The sequence below is a fragment of the Pan paniscus genome, chromosome 2, assembly GCF_029289425.2.
Source record: "Pan paniscus chromosome 2, NHGRI_mPanPan1-v2.0_pri, whole genome shotgun sequence".
Lineage (NCBI taxonomy): Eukaryota > Metazoa > Chordata > Mammalia > Primates > Hominidae > Pan > Pan paniscus.
In genome coordinates, this window is record NC_085926.1 from 54,894,821 (window position 1) to 54,922,163 (window position 27,343).

Below are 27,343 nucleotides of genomic sequence, written 5' to 3' on the forward strand. Positions count from 1 at the left end.
TTTCTTTGGGTTTCTAGTTTAGTCATCATGAAGGATGAGCCCTAAGGTCACTGTGCCTGTCCCAGCCACCTCTGTCCAAGTTTACAAACTATGCTCACATGTTTCCAAATGCCTTACATTTCATAAATGCCTGTTTGGCTGAGTATAGGTGAAACGTGGTCTGAGCCTGAACACTGTGTATCCAGTCTAGAGAAGAACGTGCACTTTCCAAATGCTATGCCAGTCTATTGTCGAGTTGCATCGCTGGCCATAGACCACAGGCAGGTCACGAGACACAGTTTGGTCCACCCTGAGCGGGTGGAGAAGGCACCCTCCTATTTACTGCTTCTCTGTGTATGCCAAATGGCCCCCATTTTCAGAAGATAATTACAGAGCAAGGCCAAGAAGCAAGGTCATTTAAAGAACCGTATTTAGTCCTTACCTTTTAGAATTGGTGACTGTTAACCTTTTTCAAACTTTGGTAGACAAAGATAAAACAGAATTGCTTGGTTTTGATGTTGAAGGCTGCTGTGGATGCAGCACCACGAAGGCAGTGACCTCAAGAAGACCTCTCTGTCTCCAAAAACAGAGCGGCCTCTTCAGCACCCCCTCCCCAAGTTTTCCTGACTCTGACTCAACCATCATATCACTGTGTGATTAGGTTTGGTAACTTTCCTCTGTGTATTTTCCTCAAATTAAGTAGACACTGTTTACCACTCTAAAATTAAAAAGGCCATTTTAATTGGGGAAGAAGCCTTGTTTTGGCAGATGAAGATGAATATGTGAGCAGGCTTTTCTCCCATCAGTGTGCCCCAACAGCAGATGGGAGACAGCCGACTGGCAGGAATGTTAGGTCTCAATGAAATCCTTGTGTTAAAGTGGAACTCTTCTGAAAGAAGAGGTGTACAACTATGCAAATAATTATCAAGGACTCCTTGGAAAGGCCAGCTTCGCTCCCAGGCCTGACCTGGTCATCTCATGTTCATTGGCTGTATATGTCTGGGGTAGAAAGAGGTTTTTTTGTTTCATTTTCTTGTTTTTTGTTTTATTCTCTTCTTTCTCTTTTGTGTGTTTTCTTTTTTAAACAAAAACATTTAGATACTCATCTGTCAATGACACCTTTGAAGAAAGGCCAGTCAGACTGGGCAAGATTCCATTCGTACGCCAGCCTTGGTGCATAAATGGGCCCCATCCATCTTCCCGGCCTATGACATTGCTTACAGTCCTTCTCTTGAGAAGCCTGCCAACTCTCCAGCTGCCACCAGTGTGCTGCATTTTCTTAATTGCTTTCCCACTGCACAGGAAGAAGTGGTGGGACTCTCCCTTTGGCCTACCAAGTCTCATCCTAGCCCTGGAACCTTCTGTTGTGTCAGGTCCCTCATCCATTGCATTGTTGTCACTGGAAATGCAGATCTTGGACTGTAAGGTCCACGCAGTTTGTCATTCACTCTATAACTTGCTAAATGTGTGGTCTTGGGTCTCTAAAGTTCTATCTAAAATAGGCTTGGGATTATTACCTCCCTTGCCTTCCCGTGTGTCAATTCAGGGATAAAATGAGAAAACAAACAAGAAAATTCTTGGATAAGAGAGAAGAATAAAAATGTTAGAGTTTAGCATAACCTGTTTTTATCTAAAAGTTGGTGGCATATTCATTCATTCAATAAATAAATATTTCCTGAGCCTCTGCTTTTGCCAGGCACTCTAGCTATAAGTAAATAATAACCAGTGTCTTAATCCATTTTGTTTTGTTATAACAGAATACCACAGAATGAGTAATTTTTTTTATTTAACTTTATTTTAAGTTCAGGGGTACACGTGCACGTTTGTTACATAGGTAAACTGTGTTATGGGGGCTTGTTGTACAGATTATTTTATTGCACAGGTATTAAGCCTAGTACCCATTAGTTATTTTTCCTGATCCTCTCCCTCCTCCCACCCTCCACCCTCCATTAGGCCCTAGTGTGTGTTGTTCCCCTCTCTGTGTCCATGTGTTCTCATCATTTAGCTCCTACGTATAAGTGAGAACATGCGGTATTTGGTTTTCTGTTCCTGCATTAGTTTGCTAAGGATAATGGCCTGCAATTCCATCTATGTTCCTGCAAAGGACCTGATCTCATTCTTTTTTTATGGCTGCGTAGTATTCCATGGTGTATATGTACCACATTTTCTTTATCCAGTCTATCATTGACGGGCATTTAGGTTGATTCCATGTCTTTGCTATTGTGAATAGTGCTGCGGTAAAATACACTTGGATGTGTCTTTATGATAGAATGATTTATATTCCTTCGGGTATATACCCAGAAATGGGATTGCTGAGTAGGATGGTAGTTCTGTTTCCAGCTCTTTAAGGAATCGCAACACTGTTTTCTACAATGGCTGAACTAATTTACACTCCCACCAACAGTGTATAAGCACTCCTTTTTCTCTCCAACTTCACCAGCATCTGTTATTTTTTGACTTTTTAATAATAGCCATTCTGACTGGTGTGAGATGGTATCTCATTGTGGTTTTGATTTGCATTTATCTAATGATCAGTGATGTTGAGCTTTTTTTCATATGCTTGTGAGCTGCACGTATGTCTTCTTCTGAGAAGTGTCTATTCATGTCCTTTGCCCACTTTTTAATGGGGCTATTTGTTTTCTCTTGTAAATTTGTTTAAGTTCCTTATAGATACTGGACATTAGACTTTTATCAGATGCTTCGTTTGCAAAAATTTTCTCCCACAGAATGGGTAATTTATACAGAAAATAAATTTATTTCTTACAGTTCTGCAGGCTGCAAACCCCAAGATCCAGGTGCCCACATCTGGCAAGAGCCTTCGTGCTGTGTCATGTTATGACAGAGGGCGGAAGGTAGAAGGGCAAGAGAGCACACACAAGAGAGGAGAAAGGGCAAAACCTATTTTGCCTTAACTTACTTATTGTTGACTTGAGTTTTATAAATTACGCTGATCGTGGTGGTGATTCTTTACTTTGTTCTCCCTGGAGAGACCTGGCCCACTAGTCCAGCAGTCATAGGCACCGCATCTACCATATCAGGGTAGAAATGACCTGGTAGGAAGAAATGCAGGGAGGCAGAATTGAAGCAAGATGGAAGGTGTGGCCCTGCAGGAGACTTCTTCCCCTCCTCAAATTGTCTGTCTGACTTCCCTGTTTATCTTCTAGACCCTCCCTCTGACAAATACAAGATACTCAATCCCAATATTTGTTAACAATTTCAGACTTCTAGAGATGTGTAAAATATTAAATAATGAAATCTGAATTATGTGCACTTGCTTTAAAGTGTACCTTTTAACATACCAAAATCTAAAATTGCTCCTAAAAATGTTTCATTTTGATTTCTTAGATAGTTTTGAACTCTTTAAGGGCAAAGACCCAATTATCTTTTTATTCCCAGTGCCAAGTACAAGGGCTAACATACGGTCCATATGGGAGCGATACTGGATAAATAAATGATTCAAGGAAGACGGACTTCATTTTCACCTCCTTTATGTAGGTACATATTTATTGACCAGATAGTGGAAACATAGTACTTGACTAAAACTCTAAGACAGATAATCACTCAGTAGCTAAAACTCCAGTCCATACTATAGTAATATGATATTGATCAATATGAATATTTTAAGGAATAGAAAATTGTTTTGTGTCACATCCCAAAAGCAACCTTGTTGGACCAGTAGTTATCTCTGCATCAGTAGATGTCTTTTCTGAGGTCCGGGCATCTAAGGTGATGCTTAGAATAGCTAATCTGATCACATCAGCAGATAAAAAGGAGTATAGACACCAGAGACATTGGTTTCTTATAGAAACTGCTCTTTTTAAACAGCTTTATTGAGGTAGGATTTATATATCTTTTTAAATTATAAAATTCAATGAATTTTAGTAAGTTTGGGAGTTGATTTGCAAGAAACACAGAACACTTTAGATCTGTTACTGGAGAAATTTGAAAATGTGGGTTATGTGGTCTCATTTGCATAACTCAGGGCAGTGTAATGAAGGGGAAGATCCCATTTAACCAGCTAATTAGGAAAGGGATTGATTAACATCAGTGATCATTAACTGTTGCCAAGTATGTGGTATTTAATCTGAATGCAGTATTTACTATGGGCCCTTCATTAGAGTTAGGTGAATAATGCTGGCAAAATGTTCTAGGCAAAAATTTAACTTGTCAACATTCCTTTGGTGGGATCTCACATATTTGGTATGTAGGAGTTAACTAGTATGTCAGAAAGTGTGTATCAAGTCTGCCTGGATAAACCTCTAGTTTTTAAAATCTGAGCAAAGGAACTATTTTATTTTGGCAAAAATGAAAACTTACTGATTAAACCAGTAGTTTCCAACCGGGGGTGATTTTGCCACCAGGGGACATTTGGCACCATCAAAAAACATTTCTGATTGGCACTACTGGTTAGGAGGATGCTACTGGCATCTAGTGGGTAGAGGTCAGGAATGGTGCTAAACATCTTGCAAAGCACAAGACAGCCTCCACAACAAAGAATTATGTGGTTCACATGTCAGTAGTGCTGAGATTGAGAACTGTTGGGTTAAACTGACAGGTAAACTTCAACTCAGTGCTTTCAAATTCAGTGTTTTTCCTTATAGACTAACAATCTTGATTCATTTCTTTATTTTTAATTAACTCATTCAATAAATATATATATTGCACCTACAATGTTCCTAGCGCTGGGGATACAGCTGTGAACAAGTACCCCAGAAGGCACTGTGGAGGGTGTCAGGGGATTGTCAATTGATGACAAGGGCACTGTTGGCATCGACGTCCAGAGACTGAGATGACAGCTTCCCAATGAAGAATTGTTCCACACAAATGCTGCAGCACCCTCTGAGAATGCTGAGCATGGCCAAGTTGCTGCCAATGGAGAGCTTCCATTTGTGTGGCAGATACAGACAAGTATTGCAGGAATGAGAGAGAGGAAGGGAAGGAAGGGAAGAAATGAAAGGGAGGGAGGGAGGAAGAAGGAAGGAAGGAAGGAAGGATTGATTTCTAGTAGTGGTAAATACTCTCTAGAAATGGAGTAGGATTAAGAGATGAAATGTGGTTGGCAGTGGCAAAGGGGAGAGGAAGTGCGCAGCCATGTGCACATGGGTATGTGGTGGGGCAATGCCTTTCCAGGTTGGGGGTGGTTTGAGAAGGCCTCCCTGATGAGGTGACATGAATGGAGGTGTGAATCATGAGACGCAGTCTGCAGTCATCATGCAAAGATATACAGGAAGAGTATATCCCATATACAATGGGAACTAATGCCTCCAGTAACCTGGAATGAGATTCCTCATCCATGTGTCCATATTCCACGTGGGTGCTGTGAGACCTGAATGAGTCTCTTGGGTTTTGGGGGTAGTTACCAGGTTCTACAACCAGAGCTGATGAGTAGGTGGGTAGCTGACCCAGGGAAAGTGGGCAACCCAAGGCAAGTCTTTGCTCTGAATGTCAACTATGAGATGGGACTTTTTATATGTTTGACATTTTTATTAAGCTAACAAATGAGTACTATGCAGGGACAGAAGCAGGTCTAAGCCAGTAGGACTGACAACAGCAAACTTTATAGAAATGGGTTAGTGATGTAGCTATAGGTCACACTTTATTTAAAGTCTACAGCAGAGTTTAAGAGTGAGAGCTGGACATTAGAGCAGCTGCTCTGCATACCACACAGTAGCCAGTGACAAGGGCATGTTGAGGATTATTGCCCCAGGAATAAAAATAGCCCAGAGTTTTGAGAAACTGGATCCTCTGTGCTCACTCTCCAGGACACTTGCTCCCAAGAGTTACTGTCCCTTTCTAAACTCCTCAAAAGCCCCAACGCGCCCTCCACTCAAAAACGAGCAGCAGAATTTTGGGGTGACACATCCTCATACCTGCTTGTGTGTTCTAAATCAGCAAGTTAAGCCACTTCTTTTAGAGGTCATGGTGGGATGTGGACATAAAAGACAGTGTGAACTGAGTATTTATGAGTGAGCACAGGCCATCCCCTTCCCCAGGCCTCACCCCTGTGCCTTCCTTTTCACATGTGTTAAGAGGAGGTTGTTTGGTGAAGAGGCTGGATCTCTAACAGCCTTATTTTTAAAAGGTGGACATTTATTTTACCACCAGAGAAAAGGGAAGGAATTAACCAATACTGGAATATGTCTCATACCCAGATTCAGTCTTGCGTTTGGGGGAGTGTCTGATTCCTGTTGAGAGAAATAAGTTTTTATGTATATAAAGTTTTTGGTAAATGCTTACATCTGGGTGGGTAATAATCATTAGCTGCTAAATTATTATTGTCGCTCTCTTCATTAAGAATTACCATATGTTACTCCCACTGCTGCTCACTAGTCAGTGCTGTTTCCTGTATTATGTTATTTTTTCTGAAAACTTGCATATCAGAAGATTATATTAATAATATCTTCATATGTTTTGTATTAAAACTTAGAAACTCACACTTTCACATACCTGTGCCTCAGAGCTGAGGTTCGCAAACTACAGCTCTAGGAAACCACTCATGTACTTTCTGTATGGATTTGTCTATTTTTGGACATTCCAGATAAATGGAATCATGTAATATGTGCCCTTTTGTGACAAGCTTCCTTCATTTAACATAATGTTTTTATGATCCATCTACATTGTAGCCTGTATCAGTACTTCATTTTTAAATTGCCATATAATATTCCCTTGTATGGATAGACAACGTTTAGCACATCCATTCATAAGTTGATGGATGCTTTTTTAGCTGTTAGTAATGTTGATATGAGCATCCATGCGCATGTTTTTGTACAGACCTATGTTTTTATAGTCTCTTGGGTACATACCTAAAAGTAGAATTGTTGGGTCATATGGTAACTCTGTTTGGTATTTGAAAGAACTGCAAAACTGTTTTCCAAAGTGGCTGCACCATTTTACACCACCACCAGCAACATATGAACATTCCAGTTTTTCTACATCCTTTCTAATACTATCTGTCTTTTTTATTTTAGCCATCCTAGTGGGTGTGAAGTGATTTCTATTTCCCTAATGACTTAGCATATTTTCGTGTGCTTACTTGCCATTTGTATATTTTCTTTAGAGAAAGGTCTATTCAGATCCTTTGCCCATATTTAAATTAAATTAGGTTGTCTTCATATTGTTGAGCTGTAAGAGTTGTTCATATATTCTGGATATAAATACCTTGTCAGGCCGGGTGTGGTGGCTCATGCCTGTAATCCTAATGCTTTGGGAGGCTGAGTCAGGTAGATTGCTTGAACCTAGGAGTTCAAGACCAGCCTGGGCAACATGGTGAAACACCACCTCTACAAAAAAAATACAAAAATTAGCTGGGCAGGCTGGCAGGCACCTGTAGTCCCAATTATTCAGGAGGCTGAGGTGGGAGGATAGCTTGAGCCAGGAAGGTCAAGGCTGCAGTGAGCCGAGATCATGCCATTGTACTCCAGCCTGGGTGACAGAGTGAGACCCTGTCTCAAAACAAAAGAGAAAAAGCAAAAAATCTTGTGAGCTCTCCACTGCCTGTTTTTGTAGACAAAGTTGTATTGAAATGCAGCCATGCCCATATTGTCTGTGAATACCTTCTTGCTAAAATGGCAGAGCTGAGTAGATGGAGGGGTAGAGACCATAGAAACTGAAAAGCCAAAAATATCCACTACCTGCTCCTTCACAGAAAAAGCTTGCCAAACCCAACTTCACATGAACATATGTCACATATTCTATTTAAAAGAACAACGAAAAAGGCTGATTTGTTCACTCACCTATTTAAACATGTTTCTATAAAAATGAAGTAGATATTGAAATCAGAGGTTATGTAAGTGGATGCCGAAGACAGAGCTTTGAGTATCAGAGGTTGTGCATCGGTAGTGCCTAATGTTTTTGTCTGTGTGGTTACACAGAAATTCCAATCAAAGATCCTAAGCTTTCTAAAAATATATGTTTTCATTGTAAGTCAAGACGATGATTTAGTTAATCTTCACTCTAGCTTATAAATCTCTGAACAGTGCAATCAGCATAATGCTTGGTAGAACATTGAAAATGCCCTCACATGCTTTGGTGGAAAACAGTTTATGGGATTTTTTTTTTTTTTCCAACATGGCTCATGAGAGATTTGGGGATTTATTTAACCGCCTTTATCCAGGCAAATCTCCTAGTGACCTTGTTGGGATTTTGATCTCAGTTAAGACTAGAATATATATGACTCATGCTAAGTAAAGGGCCCACAGAGGATAGATGAGCTGACATGAATTTCCCTCCCTTGGGAAAAAAGGGACGGGCATGAGCAGAATCTGCAGCAGAAGAGTCCAAGCTTGTCCAACCTGCGGCCCATGGGCTGTGCAGCTTCAAATGCAGCTCAACACAAATTCGTAAACTTCCTTAAAACATTATGAGATTTTTTTTGTGATCTTTTTTTTTTTTTTTTTTAGCTCATCAGCTATCATTAGTGTTAATATATTTTGTGTGCAACACAGGTGGAGAACCCTGGGGCCCTGCAACATTTACAAGTCAGGGAGATGAGTGAATCAGCAAATGAGACCTAGGAGGGTTGGACAGTGAGGTCAGCTGAGAACCAAGTAAAGGGAGACTTCAAGGAGAAAGTGATCAGCGTGGTGAAGAAGACAATTCTTCTTCTTCCAGTGTGGCCCACGGAAGCCAAAAGATTGGACATCCCTGCCTAAACCCTTTGACTTGACTGAAAGTCCAGTACATGGACTTTCTTGCCTGAGGAAAATGCTTTGATCAGTGTCTGGTGGGAAAGGGACAGTGCTGATCAAGGGTTTTTTATTCCCAATGTCTCCCAAAGTTTGCACTTACCAAGAACTCCTGGGTTCTCTTCTGGGTGAGAAGATGTGCAGGAAGTTAGGATCAATGCCTGAATGTCATTGTCACCTCAAGGCCAAAGTACACAATTATACATGACACAGCTCAGGCAGATGGTAGTAGAAAATTGTCTTTCAAAATAAAATTTCAGAATGAAAACATCGTGTATGGTCATAGTATATGCTTTACCATTCTTCCACCAACTTCCAGATTTTATGATATAGTCAGGTTTTTAAGTCAAAAGTATTCTGTTACATTATTTTATTTGTGTGATGCGTTACTCATTCTTTTATGCTATATGCTCCTCTGCCTTGCTGTTTTCCATTTTCTCTGAAACCCACTCCACAATGAAATATTCCTCATGAAGGTCACCAGTAATTTCAGTAACTTCCATTGTTCTTTTGTCGTGGCCTATTAGCAGTGCTTCACCATGTTGATCACTTTCTCCTTGAAGTTTCCCTTTACTTGGTTCTTAGCTGACCTCACTGTCCAACCCTCCTAGGTCTCGTTTGCTGATTCACTCATCTCCCTAACTAGTAAATGTTGGAGGGCCCCAGGGTTCTCCACCTGTGCTCCTATTTACTCTCAAGGCTTTGAACACTGTTCATAAACTGGTGATTCCCAAGCCACACTTCTCTTACTTGACCTTACTTGCCTATTCAGTGTCTCTACTCTTTCTCCAATAGGCCTGTCAAATTCATTAGATGCCAGGCTGAAGTCCTGATTGCATTCACACCCTCCCCCTCCACCCTTTCTCCATAGCCTTGATAATTTAAAATCCAACTCAATAATTCTCATTTTCTAGTTAGTCCAAAACCTTTGGAGTCATTCATTTATTTTTTTAAACAAAGCATGTCATCTTGGATAATATTGAATGTACTCAAAAGTAGACAGAAAAAAATACAATGAAATTCCATGGATCTTGTGCCCAATCCCAGTAGCCATCAACCCTTGGCCACTATGTCCTTCAATTTGCCAATCCACAACCACCCCTCCCATATTATTTTAAATCAAATCTTAGTCATTACATCGTTTCATTCATAAATACGTCAGCCTACATCTTTAAAAGATAAGGACTTCTTTGTATTTTAATATAGCAATACAATTACCTAAAAATAATTCCTAAATCTATTACCTAGTCAGAATGTAAATTCTAGTTGTCTCAAAAATGTCATTTATTTTTTACAATTTGTTTGAATCAGGATCTTCTTCCTCTTCTTTTTTTCTCTTCTTCCTCTTCCTCTTCCTATTCTTTCCCTTCCCCCTCCCCGCTTCTCCTCCTCCTCCTCCTTCTTTGTCGTCTTTTTTTTTTTTTTTTTTAAAGAGATGGGGGTCACACGTTTTTCCCCAGACTGGTCTTGAACTCCTGGGCTCGAGTGATCCTCCTGCCTCAGCCTCATGAGCAGCTGGAACTACAGGCATGTACCCCTGTGCCTGGCTTTGAATCAGGATCTGGAAGTCATTCTTGACTCTTTCCTTTTCCTCCTACCTACAACCAATCTGCCTATAAATCCTGTTATTTCTTTCAGTTATGTACAGAGTCTGACCACTTCTCAGCACTTCCACTGTTCCCTCAGTGGGCCGCTCCACTTTCATCTCTGCCCTGGATTGTCGTAGAAGCAGCAGCTTCTACCGCTTCCCCTGTCTTCTCCCAACCTTCACCTCTTCATTTTATTCTTCATATGAGCCACAGAAATCATGTTAAAGATAAGTAATATCATGCCACTCTTCTATCCAAAACTCTCTATTGACTTCCCACTTTACTCAGAGCTAAAAGCCAAAATTCTCACAGAGGTCCAGGTATTAGTTATCTTATGCTAAAGCTTAATGCCTTAAAGCTACAGACATTGTAGCTACAGACATTTACTATTGTACAGTACCTGTGAGTCAGGACTCTGGATGCAGCTTAGCTGAGTCCTCTGGCTCAGGATCTTCCATGAGGCTGAAATGAAAGTGTTGTTGAGGGTTGCGGACTCATCTGAAGGCTCAACAGAGGAAATGCTTCCACCGTCACTCATGAGATCATTAGCAGGATTCAGTTAGCTCCTTGTGGTTTGTTGGACTGAGAGACTCAGTTCCTCACTCACTGTTGGCCAGAGACCTCTCTTACCTCCTTGCCACATAGGCTTCTCCATAGGGTAGCTCATAGTGAGCTAGTTTACTTTGAATAGGACAAGCAAGAGAGAGTGAGCAAGATAGAAGCTGGAGTTTTTTGTAACTTAATCTTGGAATGGACATCTTATTACTTTTCCCATATTCTGTTTGTTCGAAGCAAGTCACTAGGTCCAGCCCACAGTCAAGGAGAGAGCATGAGTTCCAGGAGGCAAGAATCATTGAGAGTTATCCTAAAAGCACCTGCCACAACCTGTAAGTCCTACATGATTTGACCCCTATTACCCTCTAATCTCAGCTCCTTCTACTTCCCTTTTGCCCACTCAACCACAGCCACACTACCTCCTTGTTCTTCAGTCACACCAACCTTGCTGCTACCTCAGGGCCTTTGCACCTGCCATGCCTTTTCCATGGGACATTTTTCCTCCAGATACCTTCACCACTGGTTCCATCATTTCCTTCAGGTCTCTCCTCAAATATTTTCTCAGCAGGGACCTTCCTTATCACCACATGTAAAATAAAAACTCTTCCTCTTCCATATCCCCAGCGTTCTCTCCTCTTCACATCTGCTTGTTCACCACCTGATATGATTTGTATTTCTTGATCTTCTCCCTCTGCTAGATGTTAAGTTTCATGGGACAGATATTTTATATTTCTTGTTCACTCCTTTAGCCTTAATACTTGGAAAAGGAGAACATCCTCCTGTATGCCACATTGTAGACGGTCTTCATCTTTAATGAATGAAGACAGTGGGGTCTCAATGGGAGGTATTGTAGAAGTTCAATGTCCTCAGATACCCTACATACAGGACAGCATGATTCCTCTGATTTTTTTTTAAACTCAGGGCCTCAGTGGAAGGCATATCAGCATAGGATGGGCTGTACAGACTATTGCTCTCGTCCTTGACACCCCACTCAACTGTTTCAAGGTCACACCTCTGCTCTGTTTTGTTTTGTGTTGTTTTTTTGAGATAGGATCTCACTCGGTCACTCAGACTGGAGTGCAGTGACTGGAATGAATCACTGCAGCCTTGATCTCCTGAACTCAAGCAATCCTCCCTCAGGCTCCTGTGTAGCTGGGATCATAGGCATGTGCCACCACATCTAATTAATTTTTGCATTTTTTGTAGAAACGGGATTTTACCATGTTGCCAAGGCTGCACTTCTGCTTTAGATAGTAGATATTCCTCCTGGAGACTTAGCTATCCTTGAGCAGTATTCCTAATTTCCGTGGCCCTCGTAACTTTCTCCTCTTCTGTGTATTAATGAGTATTTCAATGGGAAATACTTATTGGCTAGCATCTTAATCTAGACTCTAAATTTCCCATTTTTCTCAAATAATTTCAAGAGAGTATGACTGAGTTTCTTCCCTTCTCATTTGGAGACTGCCTTTTCCAGCCCAGTAGAGCCATAGATTATGAAAGGGTTCTTATTTCCCCATTTTGCCTTGGCTCCTTCAGCTGGCCTCCTGGTTTTAGTAGTACCAGAGCTCTGGCAGTGTCCTACTGGTTGGTGATTGGGTTTCTTTGCCCTGCCATGCTTTAAGGTAAGTGTTGGCAGTGCCAGGAAAGGATCCTAACTCTGACTTCTTTGAACCTGTCAGGTCCTGAAAAGTGCCTGGGTGTTGGCCTTGGGAAGAGTTTCATCCAGATTCCCACTCCACCATTTACCAGTGGTGTGACGTTGAGCAAATGACCTAAGCTGTCTGTGTCTTCGTATGTAATGTGGCAGTACAATACCCACGTGTTTTGGTTACTATGAGGCTTAGAGAAAATTAAGTATTATGCTTGGAAAATACATGGCACGAAATTGGGTGCTCAATAAATGCTGATAATGGCGTTGTAATTGCCCTTATCCAAATACTTAGTATAATAATGTCATAGTTTTGATATTGTGATTCACCACTAAATGAACAAAGAATGGTGAGGATCGTGTTGTGTTATCTATGCTAACCCCATCTCCTGCAACTGCATTTATAAGTCTGCAGTTAATTCTGTGCATGACTTGTGTAATGTTGCTTTCCTTTCCATGCTTCCGTTTCCTCTGTAAAATAAGGACATGGAACTATATCAGAGTAACAAATAGGTTTAATCTCTTATGTCAACTCCAGCTGATCAGTAATGGGTACCTGGAAAACAGATTTAAAAAAAAAAATTATGAGGCCTTGTCTGGGCTCAGCAGATAACTTTGTCATGATCTATTAGCAATGTCTGCAATGGATAGAAAGGCTGGTGGCAGCTATTCTGAAATTCTCCAGGCCTGGACTAAATGCTCTCTAAGACCCTTCTCAGATCCCCAGTCCTCTGATTTGTTATCGAGGTCGTCTTGATGGGCCTTTGTAGCTGGCTGACATCCTATCCTGTCCACCCAAATGAATATTCAGTGTCATTGGAGTAAAACGTAGATATGAGTAGTCCAGTTAAGAATCTGAAAGGGATTATATATCAGTAAAAATAAATAAAAATTAAAATAAAAAAGAATCTGAAAGGGAAGTGGTTGATTAGGCAGCTGCTTCTCTGAATGGGGTAGGGGTTTCTTTGAGACTGCATTGCAATTTGAGTCTAAAAAATAAAGCATTTTAATCAAAAGAGCAAAAGGATGGTTCCCTAAAGTCATGCATGCAGATCATAGCCCAGCAATGCCATGTGGAGTTGGAATATCATTTTGTGTAGGTTTCTGTCAATAGCATTTAGCAATGGATACAGGGATGGGTTTTCCCAAACTGGAAACAGTAATTTCCTGACCTGCAATAGAAAGTTATAGGTTTCTAACAGTTGTTGGATAATTATGTGAATGTGTGTTACAGATAGATTATTTTAGAAATTAGTTTAACCACTTCCTTTGATATTTAGGATCTAAGATAAAGGTGTCTTGTTTCAGGGGTACTTGGTTAACTCAAGCAAGGAGATTTGATTTGCACAGACCTTCAGGAAGAAATCTGTGTGTGCATCACTTTTTAGTCTTGCCATTTTTATAAGGAAAAATGAAACCCTTAGTAATCCACTGGCATTTTATAATCTTAAGCAAAAGATTCTTCCTGTAGGGTCAGGGATATTTGCCTTATTTGTGAAAACTTTTCAGATATAAAGTTGATTCTAGGTCTTCCTTCTCCAAAATCTCTGTGGCAGAGTACATTCTTCATGCCCCTTTTTTTATGCCTCACTACAGACAGCTACAATATCTGTGAATTTATGATCCCTGGCAAGGCAAAAATCACCCGTCTGTAGCCATACTGTTCGACTAAATATGATGAAAGAACTATATTTTTAGTTTTCTCAGAAACAATCAACACTAAACGTGATTTTTGTCCACAGTGTACCCTCAGCAAGTCTTCTATGACAGAAGGACATTTTTATAAGGGAATCTATGAATATGACAGCAGCAATAAACAGCTGAAAATAGTCTATGAGGCGTTTGCAAATTACCCCTCATGAGCTATAGTGGTTGTGAAAGATAATTTGTGGTTCTCACAGAATACCCTGCAAATTGGGTCTTTCATCTGCAATGTTTTTTACAGTTAAAACATTTCATTTCTCATATTAACAAATGATAACTCTGCATTTGTTAATCTAAACAATTTGATTTATATTTTTTTCTGTGCTGAGAAGCTGTTGACATTTCAGGGTAAGTAATTATTTTCATTGCCAACTGCTGTTTGTGGTGACTGTAGGCAAAAGATAGAAATCTGAATATAAGTATGCATCATTTTAATCATTTTCCTTAAAGACTGCCCATAAAGCAGGAAGTCTGTTTGCCTGAGTTATCATCTGTACTTAGAAATCTAAAAGGATATAAGTGTTGACAAGCAAGGATTCTAGTCACGTTCAGGGTTTTCTGTGGTGGATCAGAAACTCCCTCATGTAATCTCTGTGGGTAGGGGGACTGGGTTGACCTCCACTGTCACCAAACCTCTGGCAGGGCCCAGTGCACTTGCTGACTGAAATCACTGCATTAAAATGAAGCATGCGTTATTGACCTCAGTAGCTCTCAGCTAATGTAATATCCGTTCAAGTGGCTCATGCGGTGGGTGTCAGGATTACACAAGAACGCCTTGCACTATGTCTGGTACACGGTACACGGTGTGAGCTCTGGAAACATTTGGTGAAACTGGGACAAGGTATAAAAACGTATAATTCCTTTCTCACACTGCCTTCTTGGCCAAGCATCCTCAGTCCAGGGCCATGGAAAGAAAGGTTTTTTCACTTGGAAAGTAGTCACTACGTCCATAAAGAAGGATATTGAGCCATGTCCACTGAGTGGCCCATGGAGAGGAGGTGCCAGGGCCTGGGACAGAGCTGATGGGTCAGCAGGCTTTCCTTGGGGTCTTTCTTTGATCTACAATTTAAGGTATTTCAGTTTCTTTCGATATTCAGAAAAAAATTACCATCGAAATTTAAACTTTGTCCCCTAGAAAAATCATCTAGCAAAATTGCTGCTCCAGAAAGGTGGTCCATCTTTAGCCTCTGGGTGTGTGGGGCCCACACTAGCTATGAAGCACCATGGCAGGTGTAGATTGTCTCTGTGATTATTAGAGGTGCATCCGTGTGAGACCTGCACAGTAGGAAGTGATAGGTTCACCCGTTTCCCTGCATCTATCCCATACACATGTGAACCTTCCATTCACATTTCAGTTAGAGAATGGACTACTGATTTAGGATCCAAACCAATCATTACATGGCCTGAAGGAGTGAATGTAGAGCCAGTACCCTGAGTAGCAAATGTGTTTTATCCTTTGAACCAACTCCAGTTGATTAGTTCTGGTTGCCTACAGTGCTGTCTTAAGGCATCTGTGGTGCTGAGCTAGGAAGAGTGCTGAGATTGATTAGCAATGTCTGTCATGGCCTCTGGAGGGACAGCTGGCCCTATATTTGCCATTCTCTGCTTTTAACATGTCCATAACTTCTCTGTCCTCTCTTCTTGTGTAAAATGATTTTAATACTAACAGGTGACTGTGAGCATCATGAGAGAGAACAGGTAGATTCCACTTTAAGAAAACCTAGCATGAGAAAATGCAAAATTTACAAAATGCATAAATCTGGAGCCAATTATTTCTATTACAGAAAGATTCCATGAAAGGTTCCTTTAAATAGCCAGCTCCCCTACTGCATTAAAATGATGATTCAATTTACAAAAATTCACTTTGCATGCAACTCTTCAAGACCATGTCTGTGGAGTAAAGCCAGCCACACCTGATTTTTTAAAACCATGGCCTAAATAACATTGAGGATAGCTGCCGCCACCTATCTTGAGTTTCTTGGTAATTCCCACTCTCTGCAGTCTTCCTTCTTACTCCTATCCCAGTGTGGGGAGTAGACAATCTGGGTGGTGGACAACAGCTGCTGGCTTCCACCCTGACACGGCTGCATTTCATTAGTGGGTAAACTGATTGCTCAGAGTATGTTTATGTGTGGGTGTGGTTGTACAACTCTATGCACTCTGTGCGCTATGTATGCAGATACAGATACACAAAAGTCATTATCTCGCTCTCAGCCCAACCTAAATTCATTCCTGCTGTAAGAGTTATAAATGGAAGGTTCCAATCCCTTGGTGGATATGGCCTTTTGGTAATATCTGCCCCAAATTCTGGCTCCCCATCCTCTTTGTGTTTGTTTATATGTTTTTTAACCTTTCATCAGAAAACTTCCCCAGACTCAGGGCCTGAGTCCTATTATCCGGACATGGAATCTTCTTCTTCCTCTGAGGCCTAGAAGGCCCCAAATGGTTTTCTGATTTCGAAAATGAAATAGACTTTGACTCTTGTGGCAAGCTATGAAATTCCCAACCAACAGCTTCCACTAAATTTATAACATATACAACATCTAAAAGTATCACTGATCTAGCATGAACTCGAATTATAGAGGCATTCAATGCCCGTCGGGTAAGATCACCAGCCTCTTCCCAAGCACTCAAAATTGGGCAGTTTTCCAGTGGACCATAAAGCTCCCAGGAATGCTGATTGGCATGTGTGTTTGAATTTCTGTTGCTTTGTAAAAGGAACTTAATCCACAGAAGAGTACCTGGAAGAGATGGCATCTTCCCTTTCTCTATGTGTGTCTTACCCCCACATAGAATCATTGTAATAACTTCCCAGGCCCAGAGCACAAGTATCATCTTTATTTTACCTATAGTATTTTAAAGATCGCAACATAAATTCCTCCCCAGAAATATTTTTTACAGACACATCTTTTTTTTTTCTTTTTTTTTTTTTTTTTGTCTTTTGGCAAAAGCAAAATCAGACTAACAGGAAACACATCAGCCCTACTCAGACGCTATCTTCTGGCCTGCAATGACCAATCCTATTTGAGACAAAAGCTCTCAGGCTGGTGAGCTGTCAAATCGCTCTTTTTCTTCCACCTTCCCAGGATCATTGGTTTGAGCCAAGGGTCCCCCATGGTACTGGGCTGTGATTGCCGCATAGGTGCAGCCATAGATGGCAGCTGCCAACATCATGAGACACACAATCCCACACACAACGCCAGTGATGATGACAGTGGCAATGGCATGACGCAGATTGGCCTGCCTTGGCTTGGGTTTGAGCTCGCACTCCAAGAGTTCTCGCTCCCCCGCGTTGTGGTTCTCAGGAGGCCTCAGGACCACACCGTGGGCAGAGCCGGGCCACTGAGCCTGCGAGGACACTGGATCAGGAGCAGGAAGAGGGCAGGGCTGGTACAGCTCATGAGGGATCCTAAGGAGGTCCTTTCCCTTCCAGGTGTCTGGTGATTCACAGATGATGCCGTCTGTTATTCCCCCTTTAAAAAACAAAAGCAAAGAACAATAACAAAGCCTTGATACAACAGAGTTCCAAAATCCTCTGCCTGCAAAAACTTAGGCAGATGGAATTTATGAAGTACCTTTTTTTTTTTAAATCCTGGAGTCAAAGAATTTAACAACCATATTTTATGATTTTAGGATTCCTAAATTGGCTAAATACTAAAAATGCCACACACTAAATTGGCAATTACTTATGGCCAAGAATTCATTAGAAGCCCAGTAACCTTCATGTTCTATAAATGCTCAGAGAAAACAATGCAAAAGCTGACAAGAAGGCACGCTGGGGGCCGATGGTGAGGGCACAGCTGCCCACTGCATTCGTGCCACGCATGGTCCTAGTGAGCCCCACAGACAAGAAAACTTTTGTACCAGATTCCCATTGAAAATCTAAGGAAAAAGTAAAAATAAATGTGCATTGTTGTGATGTTATGTGTTTATTACAAAGATCCTGTGTGTCTCAACACTGTTCAGTGATGCCAAATGGAGAGGTGGAATGGTCTTGGAGTGATCTGTGGATTTGACAATACTGGAAGTTTAGTTCCTGGAATTCGGTACCATGAATGTGTCTCCTCAGGCCTCAGAACATTTACGGCTTTGAATACTGAACTTTCCAATGCGTTATTAAACCCAGTTTCCATTACCTGTAAGGTGATTGATATCCTCAGGTGTGTAGACTGCTGTTGGTCGGGGGAATTTGGGTGGTCGGTCATTCTTTCCTGGAGAGAGCCCTGAGCTAGCAGACTGAAGTCTAGTCTAGTGTGACCACTGATTTACTCTTTGATTTTGGGAAAACGTGCTTCGCTGACTTAATTTTCTGCCATGAAAACATGCTATTTGTATCCAACTTGATGGTTTACAAAGCACTGTTAGATAAGTCCTAATACTCCACTCTTGTAGGTAACTCTTGTCCAGACTCACAGAGGTCACGAGTGGATGAAACAACATCCAAACCCAGTTCTCCATGCTCAGTCCAAGTTTTTTCCACTACACTCGCTGCCTCGCCACATCCTCCTCTCAGGAGCGTTGTGAGGTCAGAGGAGTGGGCAGGATGGCCCTCGGCACTGTCTGCTAGGAAGCCTTTTGACTGGACAGAACTGCCCCATGACCTGCACCTTGGCCCTCTCGGGCTGCCATAAGCACCTCCCCTAGGCCAGCCGAAAAGACTGGCACTGCTGTTAGCAAAGTTAGATTGGAGGAGATTCTTAGTACACACAATAAGTGAATTAGGAAATTATACCAGAAAGACATATGTAGAGGGCATCACTTCAACATTATTAGCACCCTCCATTGCATGGCACTTCAGAGTTTTAGGAATGCTTTCACATTTACTCTCTCTAAGCTTACTACAAGATAAGTCATAAGTGGCCCTGTAGGTAGATAGGGCCTATCTTGCAGTGCAAGGATTATCAGGTGGCCCCAACACACCAGGGTGAGTGGCAGTGGCAAAATTCAACCCATGTCCTTTTTGTTGCCACTGCTTAAAACTGAATCACCCACCACCAGAGTCTCTTGGGTTCCTCCTGGCTTCTCTAGCAATCCTTTGAGGAAACAGTCCTCACCCTAAAGCAGAAAGATAAAAGGGGAATTTCTTCCTTTTTTGAGCCACTGATTTTCCTGAGGCCAGAGGTTCAGAGCAGCTGCTCCAGATGAGTTCAAAGTGCCATTGAGATTAAGGATTCTTGCCTCATGGACCATTTCATTCCTCTGCACCTGACCATAGGAGCCTCTGCCAGGAAGTTGGTTGCAAGACAAAAAGGTCAGAGAGACAGAAATGAAATGATGGGGCTTTGAGAAGTAGTCATGATATTTAATCCAGCCAGAGAGCATGGAGACTTCTATCAGGGGAAGCAAGACCACCTGCCAGGGGGATGGACAGGTTCATCAGCTGACTTCCACCTTGACTAGGGTGGTTTACCCAATCACCCCAGACTTAAGAACTGTGTTTCTCCAGTTCCAGACTTTCTGTTGTTCGGTATTAAGGTGGGAGCCACAGCCTCTGGACCCAGAGCCAAGGAAATACCCAGACTGGAGCCTGGGACATAGCTGGAAGGCAGGGGCTATGGCTGCCAAATGCTCTGTGGTCTCCTGTGCAGGTGATCCTCAGCCAGGATGCAACTCCCACTCTCCACCATTTCATGGGCCATGACCCCCTCGTCAAATCTGCTGATTACAGCTTGAGGGTCCCACATCCTTCTAGATTAACGTAACTGACAATGCAAGAAGCTCCAGCTTGCCAAGCACTCATTGTTCTCTATCTGATCACTAGTAGCTCTTCACCTCTGTCTTGGGAGAAACTAGATTCAAATCTTGAGTCTGAACATTACATAGCTGTGCAGCCGTGAAAAACTCCCTTGACCACGTTGTGCCTCTGCTTGCTCATCTGGAAAGTGGGAGATGAGGATAATTAAAATTCACTTCCCAAGATTGCTCTGAGGACTCAGTTGGATAAAATATGTCAAGTATTTAGCATAATACCTAGCTCAGAGTAAATGTTTAGTGAAGTGAAGATGACTTGTTTAGTAGTAAATAGAGAGAAATATTAATCATACAATCTGTGTGCATATTTCTTTGGAGGAGATATTATTATGTATTCACCAAAGCACATCTTTTTGCTCTTAGGCCAGCAGGAAGACTAAATTTTCCCACTTTTTGTGGTCTATTTGAGGCCATGTGATTGAATTCTGGACAATGGAATTCAATTAATTGAATTAATTGAATTCTGGACTATGGAATTCAATTAATTGAATTAATTAATGCCACCTCCAGGCCATAAAGCCCCCGTGTAATCCGCCATGCATTTTGTTCCCACTTGGGGATGACCTTAGAGGCCACGTGATAAACTTGGCGACATCACAAGCTCGAGGGGGCTTATGTCCCTAAATGACTGCATGGAATGCAGACCCTGCCCCCATTTCCTTTGAACTCTGACATGAATGAGCAACAGATTTTATTGCATATATAACTAAAGTCTGGGCTAGTCTGTTATGTCAGTTAGCCTGCCCTAATACCTGTAGTGTTTGCATTTGTTTATATATCTTTTTTTAAAAGAAGATCTTGACTCATATCTGTTCCCTTATTTTGCCTGTATTCAATATATCTATAATCAGACTGTCTCCCATGTTTGACACATATTTGGATTTTTCCTAGTTATGTTGGGACATCCAGGTCTTATTACCCCAAATCAATTTCTGCCTTCCTCCGAAGAAAAGCTGTGATCTGTACTCATGCAGCTCTGTTGTGACGGCGTGTTGAAATGCGTCACAGAATCTGAGGACTGGAATGGGCCGTAGGAACTCCAGTTTCCCTCTGGTGACACTGAGTGCTAGGGAAGTGTACTAATTTTCCCAAAGACCACCAGCAAGTTTGTGGCAGAGTAGGGCAGATTTCATCCCATCCCAGGTTGCTTCCAGTGCCCTAGTCCTGGGAACTTTTTCTTTTTTTTAATCAAGAAATGTTCTTTAATGAAAACTATCTTTCTGTGTTGGCTGGCCTGTGCTTACAATTTAATCCACAATACAATAGTTCAAGCCACTTTACCTGTAGATGTAAACAATTTTATTTGTAACCTCTTATAAGGAAGATGTTGCCATAGTATGTGGCTCCTGTTGCTGGTGGGCTTGAATGCCGACTGGATATTGATTATGTAATTTGCTATTACATTGTTGAGAAGGATTTATTCAATATCGTACGTTTCAACCCATGTTGTATTCACCCTAACCTCATTCCCGCTGAGAACCGCTACAACCATGCAGACACTGTTGACTTCCCTAATTCATGTCTGTAGCTCCAACATCTTCCTGAGCTTCGGGCTTAAATATACAACCTCCAACTCAACAACTCCCCATGGATATGTACAGAACATCTCAAACTTGACATGCCCCAAGCTGAAGTCCTAATTGACCACCTCCCCAACACACTCACTCGCTCCCCCCAGTCCCCTCTTTGCCCCTTGTCAGCTGAAGGCATCACCATTTACTTGGTTACCACTGCAGGACAAATCAAAATAGACTTTCCCATAATTATGGTCTTCTCTTAGTCATCCACTCCAACCCATTAGCAATGTCTGCCAGTTCAGTATTCCAAGTATCTCCCAGCATTGATCATGTCTCACCACCCTGGTTTGGGCCACCATCATCTTCGCTGGCTGACTGAAATCACCTTCTCCCTCATCTCCCTGGTTCTTCTTCTGCAGCCTTTCGTCAGCTCTCCCAAGAGTCTACAGAGTGACCTTTTACATTGTAATCAGATCCTATTGTTCCCTTGACTAAAACTCTTCAAGAGCTTTCCATCTCACTTAAAGTCCAAGCATCTTGGCCTTCTCTGCACACTTCTGCATGATCTGACCCCCAAGTACTGGTGTTGTCTTGTCTGTGTCCACTCACTCCCTTCCTCTGCACTAGCCAGTGTCTCGTCCCTCTTTTTGTCCTGCAGCCAAGCCAAGTTTTCCCCCTCATCAAGCCCTTTGTGCTCACTATTCCTTCCCCCAGTTATCTCATGGCTCATTCCTCCTCAGTCTTTGGGTTCTGCTCAGCCATGTCACCTCCTTGGAGACATCTTCCCATCCATCCTATCAAAAATGAGACCCACATTCTATCACTCTCCCCTTCCCCTGCCTCATTGTTTCTTAGCACTAACTGCTATTCTAAACATGTATCTTTATTTATCATCTTATTTAACATCTGTTTCTACTACCAGAATGAAATCTCTGTGATGGTTAGGCACTGCCATCTTCTCAGTGCCTGGCATACAAAAGGCACTCAAATATAGGAATGAATGAATCATGCTGAGAGCTAGGAAGAGTGAAGCACTGTGAAGTGGAGGAAAGAATGTCGGGTCAAGACCCAAAAGCCATGCCTTCTGTTCTCACCTGGGCTTCTGCTCTGTGATCTTGGGCAAGTCACTGAACCTCTCTGGGACTCTGTTGCCCATTGACAACAGGGGTTGGCAAACTTTTCTGTAAAGGGCCAGATGGACAATACAGCCCCTGTCACAACTACTCTGCTTTTATAGTGCAAAGCAACCACTCACTCATTATATAATGAATGGGCATGGCTGTGTTCCAGTAAAACTTTATTTACAGAAACGGGAGATGGGCTGTGGCCCTGGGGCTGTAGTTTGCTAACCCTGGGTGGTTTCCAGAGCCCCCGTCTTTAATAGTCTGAGATCTCTTGCTTTGCTGTTGTCATCATGTTAAAGAAATTGTGAGTAACTTTAGAGAGAGGCCCTGTTGCACCCAATTTCAGTGACAGTGGTGTTTGCTAAAGCAGAAAGGACAATTTTAGAAAAGAATGACAGTTGTCAAATGGGTAGAAGCAGACAAAGAGAGAAAAATATCCCAGAGAGAGATAACCATACCCACAATTGGATCACACTTGATAATAAGAGGTTGGTGTTATTTGGGGTTGAGCAGTTATTCAGGTGATGATTGAATGTCCTCCTTCTTAATAGCATACTCCCAGATAAGTAACTTCTTGTTATATTAATTAAACAAGTGAAAGTTATCTCCATGCAACATATTTGTAGATTAATTTAGAACCTGAATTTAAACACCTTCTAATGACTCACTTGACTCTTTCGCCATACCGTGAAATGGCACCGATGTGTAAAAGCCCAAATCCACCCCTTACACACTCCTCCACATTCTTTCTAATGCAGAGAACAGATGAGATTCATCCTAGGCTGGTAACACACAGATGGGGGGTTCCAAATAGACATGACTGACCTTTATAGACAAATTTCTCCAGCCAGAGTTTAAGACCGAGCAAGTGGCAATTGCATTTCCAGAGGTTGTCCTTGAGAAGTAAAAGCCTCACACTGGGCATGGATTCCAGGAGTGCTCGATCAAGCTGCTGAAGCTGGTTTTGTTGAACTGCAAGTATAGTTAGGTTCTCCCAAGTCTCTCCCAAGGATGTGGGAAGGTGGCTTATGTTGTTTGATGACAAATCAAGCTCCCTCAGCTGAGGGAGGGAATGGAAAAGTCTGCTTTCCAGGGAAAGGAGTGAATTCTGGGTTAGATTTAAAACCTGCAAGTGCTGAAGCCCATGGAAAGCTCCAGGGGCCAGATTTGAAAGGGAATTGTTGGACAAGTTTAAGGTCATGAGCCATGGCACTGACCTAAATGCAAAAGCAGGAAGATGGTGTATCTGATTATCTTGTAAATGCAGCGTTCGAGTCTGAGGAGGTAAATGGGAAGGGATTTCGGCCAGACCCTGCTGGCTGCAGTCTACAAAATTTGTAGATGACTGACAGTAACACTTGTCCGGGCAGCTGCGTACCACCTGGAGCAGGACAATCACACTGGAAAACAGGAGCAGTTCACCTACAACAAACAGAAAGAAATTGGGATAGGAACCAGTTTGTGAGGTGTGGTATCAGCACTTTTCCGCCTTGGAATTTACAGGTAATGTGCTTTCCAGCCAGGTGAAACCTTCTACAACCTGGAAGAGAGGTTCTGTTACTCACCGTCTTTAGTAGAGCCAGGCTGGTCAGAGTACATCCCCAGTGTCATTACCTTCTGCAATCTTTGTGCCAACTATTGTCTGAAGCCTTGAGAAAGATACGCTCAGTGTCTCCTGATTCGGAAGATGGAAGACTTAGTGATATCAAATAGAAGGGTGAAAAAAAATATTTGGGGTGTATATGCCGTTTGTAGGCCACAGCAGAATTATATGGGGCCAGATGTGTAAAAGAGTGTTAGAGGATTTCAGATACTTACGTTTCTGTAAAGTATGCTGCAGAACAGTGCTGTCTAATACAACTTTCTGTGATGATAGAAGTGTCCTACATCTGCTGTCCAGTATGGGAGCCAATAGCCATGTGTGGCTACCGAGCTTTTGAGATGCAACTACTGCAACCAAGGAACTGAATTTTTATTTGTATTTCATTTTAACTATTTTAAACAACAGTAGCCACGTGTGGCTAATGGTTACTGTATTGGATAGGGCAGATCGAAGGCGCTGCTACATATTGATATCCATTTTTGCCATTGTAATTCCATGAACAAGGATAGTGTCTGCTGCGTTTTTATTCAAGATTATAAAAATATAGAAAAGCATTAAGAATAGTATAATAAATACCCATTTTCTATAATAGTTCTGCAAGTCCTTCATGGGTTATCGTACTTCCTTGATTCTTTTTTCTTTTAACTCAAAAGAACAATGCATTACTTATGCAGTTGAACTTACTTTGATTCATGCCCAATTTCTATTTTCCAGCATAAGCCCTTTTCCTCACACCATTACTGATGTGTCTCTCCAGACATTTTAAAAACAATCATTAGTAATGACAAAAATCTCAAATAACCATATAGCATGCATTTTGAGCCACCTACCATTCTAAGTGCTTTATAAATATGTATATTAATTAATCCTCATAACCTTGTAAATATGGTTCCATTATTATCCCCATTTGAAAGATGAGGAAGCCAGGCACAGAAAAGCTGAATCACTTGCCCAAGTTCACACAGAGTATTATAGTAGAGCTGTGATAAGGACCAAGGCTGTCTTCCTCCCTCCAGAGTCTGTCAGAGTTCTTATCTACTGTGCTCCACTTTTCCTCCCTCCAGAGTCTGTCAGAGTTCTTATCTACTGTGCTCCACTGCCTGTCAAATACACACACACACACACACACTCTGTTTTACATAACACTTTTTAAAAATCCAAATAAATGTAATCGTCAATATGTCTCATTCTGCAGTTTGCTCTGTTCACTGAAAACTGATCTATCCACATGGATACGTGGAAAGCTAATTCATTCCTTTTAACTGTTGTAGCATATTCCATGGTGAGAGCATGCCACATTTAGTATTAATATTTACCCCCACTCTTATGAGGGGTAGTTGAACTGTTGCAGTTTTTTTCTTCATTCTAAATGATGCTATAAAACAGCATCCTTGTTCAGACTGCCTTGGCTGTGCAGGAACTGGGAGAGGGTCTCTGGAATCCAGAGAAATCTTCTCACAGGGCTCAGAGAGGAGGTTAAGTTCACATTTTCTTAGATACTGCTCTGTCATTCACCAAAGTAGCTGTAACACTCCCATCTTTTTTTTTTTTGAGACTTGAATTTCAAAATATGGCAAACATCTGTCAAGGGCAGTTTATTATAAAGTGGTAGAGGAATTCATGAGGCCACACAATAATATCCAAAACTCAAAATAGTTATCTACTCATAGTGGAAGCTCTTGAAAGGGGCTTTGTTTGATTGTTTGTTTGCTTGCTTGCTTGCTTGCTTGCTTGCTTGTTTTGGGCCTTAACTAGGGAAATACACAGCATGGCTGTCATGCACTTGAGCCTTTTCCCCTGTCTTCCTTAAATTCTCTACTGAGGCTAACAGTGCTCTAGGGCAATAGGGAAGATGTTTAGAGAGCCTTCTGAAAGAGAGTCTTCTCAGTTTAATTTAGTTCAAGGGATGCAGAACATCACAGTCCCCTTCCCCTTTCCAGAATATCAAAGAGCAAAACCACTGTTTTCCTTTCTATAATTTTGCAAATAATCTAAATGACTCCTTTCAAAGCCAAAACATCTTCCCCTCAGTAATGAACGGACACCCCTCATTTTTAGCTGTGGGGCTCAAGCATTAATTAGTTGCAGGAAATTAATTCTTAAACCAGAGAACATGTTTGCCGCAGAATCCACTGATCTATTAATGAAAGGCTTGCCTCTCTGAGATTGTAGCCAATTTGTTCATTCTTTCATTGGTTCCACTTTTCCCCCCAAAGGAATAATATATGAACTCCAACTACAAGCACCATGTTTTCTATGAAATGGCCCGTGACATGCCAACTACATATTCATGTCATGACTGCATACATTTCTCTCCACCCTCTTCCTCTGCACCCAACATGCGCAAACATAAATCCTTCCATGCAGAGACATTTTTCATATCTGTCCAGTCTTTTAAGACAGACGACTTGAGAATAGACTTCCCGCACATACCTTTGTGAGGGGATACCATCTTTCTCCCAGACAAGAACTTTTCCAACGGGAATTGATCAGGGCTCACCTTTCATGACTGAGTCTTCTTGGGCGTCCTTGCTGACCTCGTAGACCCTTTAATTAATGTGCAGAGCAACACACGAAGGGCATGGCAGACTCGGAGCCCAGCTTTACATTCAGTCTTTCTGAACCCTGCCCTTGCTTTTCTTCAATGCAGAAAACAGTTGTTGCTTTCAAAAGACCACTTATTTAAGCAGCCCTTCCCCTTGTCTCCATCTGGCTGGGATCAGTTTCCATAAGAGGATCTTGGGATCGTGCCCCTCTTCTTTCTTAAAATGTTGGCCTCCCCAGGATCATCCCTGCCTTTCCCATTCAGACGATGAGCCGCATAAAGAATGTTTGTCAAACCTTGGTGAACAGCTGTAGCATTCAAACATGACCCCAGTGCCTCGGCCTTTTTGATTATTTAATCTGCTTGAAGTACAGGGCACCAAAATAAAACTGCCTTCTTAATCCGGCTGTGGCTTCTGAATTCTGTTGACTTATTAACCATGCCGGGTCACCCCTCTTTGGGTTGGGGGATGCTGGACGGGACCCTCACCTGGGGGTCGAGCAGCAGAGCCCGCAGAGTGTGTAATATGAGGACAAATTGGCCTGCTGGAGGCTGACACGGTTTGCACAATGCACTTCTTTGGTCATCGAAGTCTTATTCAGCCAGCATCTGTGGGGATTAGCTGTGTTGACAGGGTCTTGATG

The 27,343-nt window shown here is 41.8% G+C and overlaps 2 protein-coding genes across 4 annotated transcripts in view; one reads left to right on the forward strand and one right to left on the reverse strand.

Annotated features, from left to right (window-relative positions):
* CACNA2D3 (calcium voltage-gated channel auxiliary subunit alpha2delta 3) overlaps positions 1–27,343 on the forward strand; it is a 951,279-nt gene that overhangs the window by 779,545 nt on the left and 144,391 nt on the right. The window lies entirely within an intron of this gene.
* On the reverse strand, positions 16,563–26,809 carry LRTM1 (leucine rich repeats and transmembrane domains 1). Its single transcript, XM_003818724.6, has 3 exons — positions 26,655–26,809; positions 23,377–23,973; positions 16,563–17,632 (listed from the first exon to the last, which is right to left on the reverse strand). The coding sequence occupies exons 1-3, from the start codon at positions 26,659–26,661 to the stop codon at positions 17,199–17,201; spliced, it is 1,038 nt and encodes a 345-aa protein (XP_003818772.3). The 5' UTR covers positions 26,662–26,809; the 3' UTR covers positions 16,563–17,198.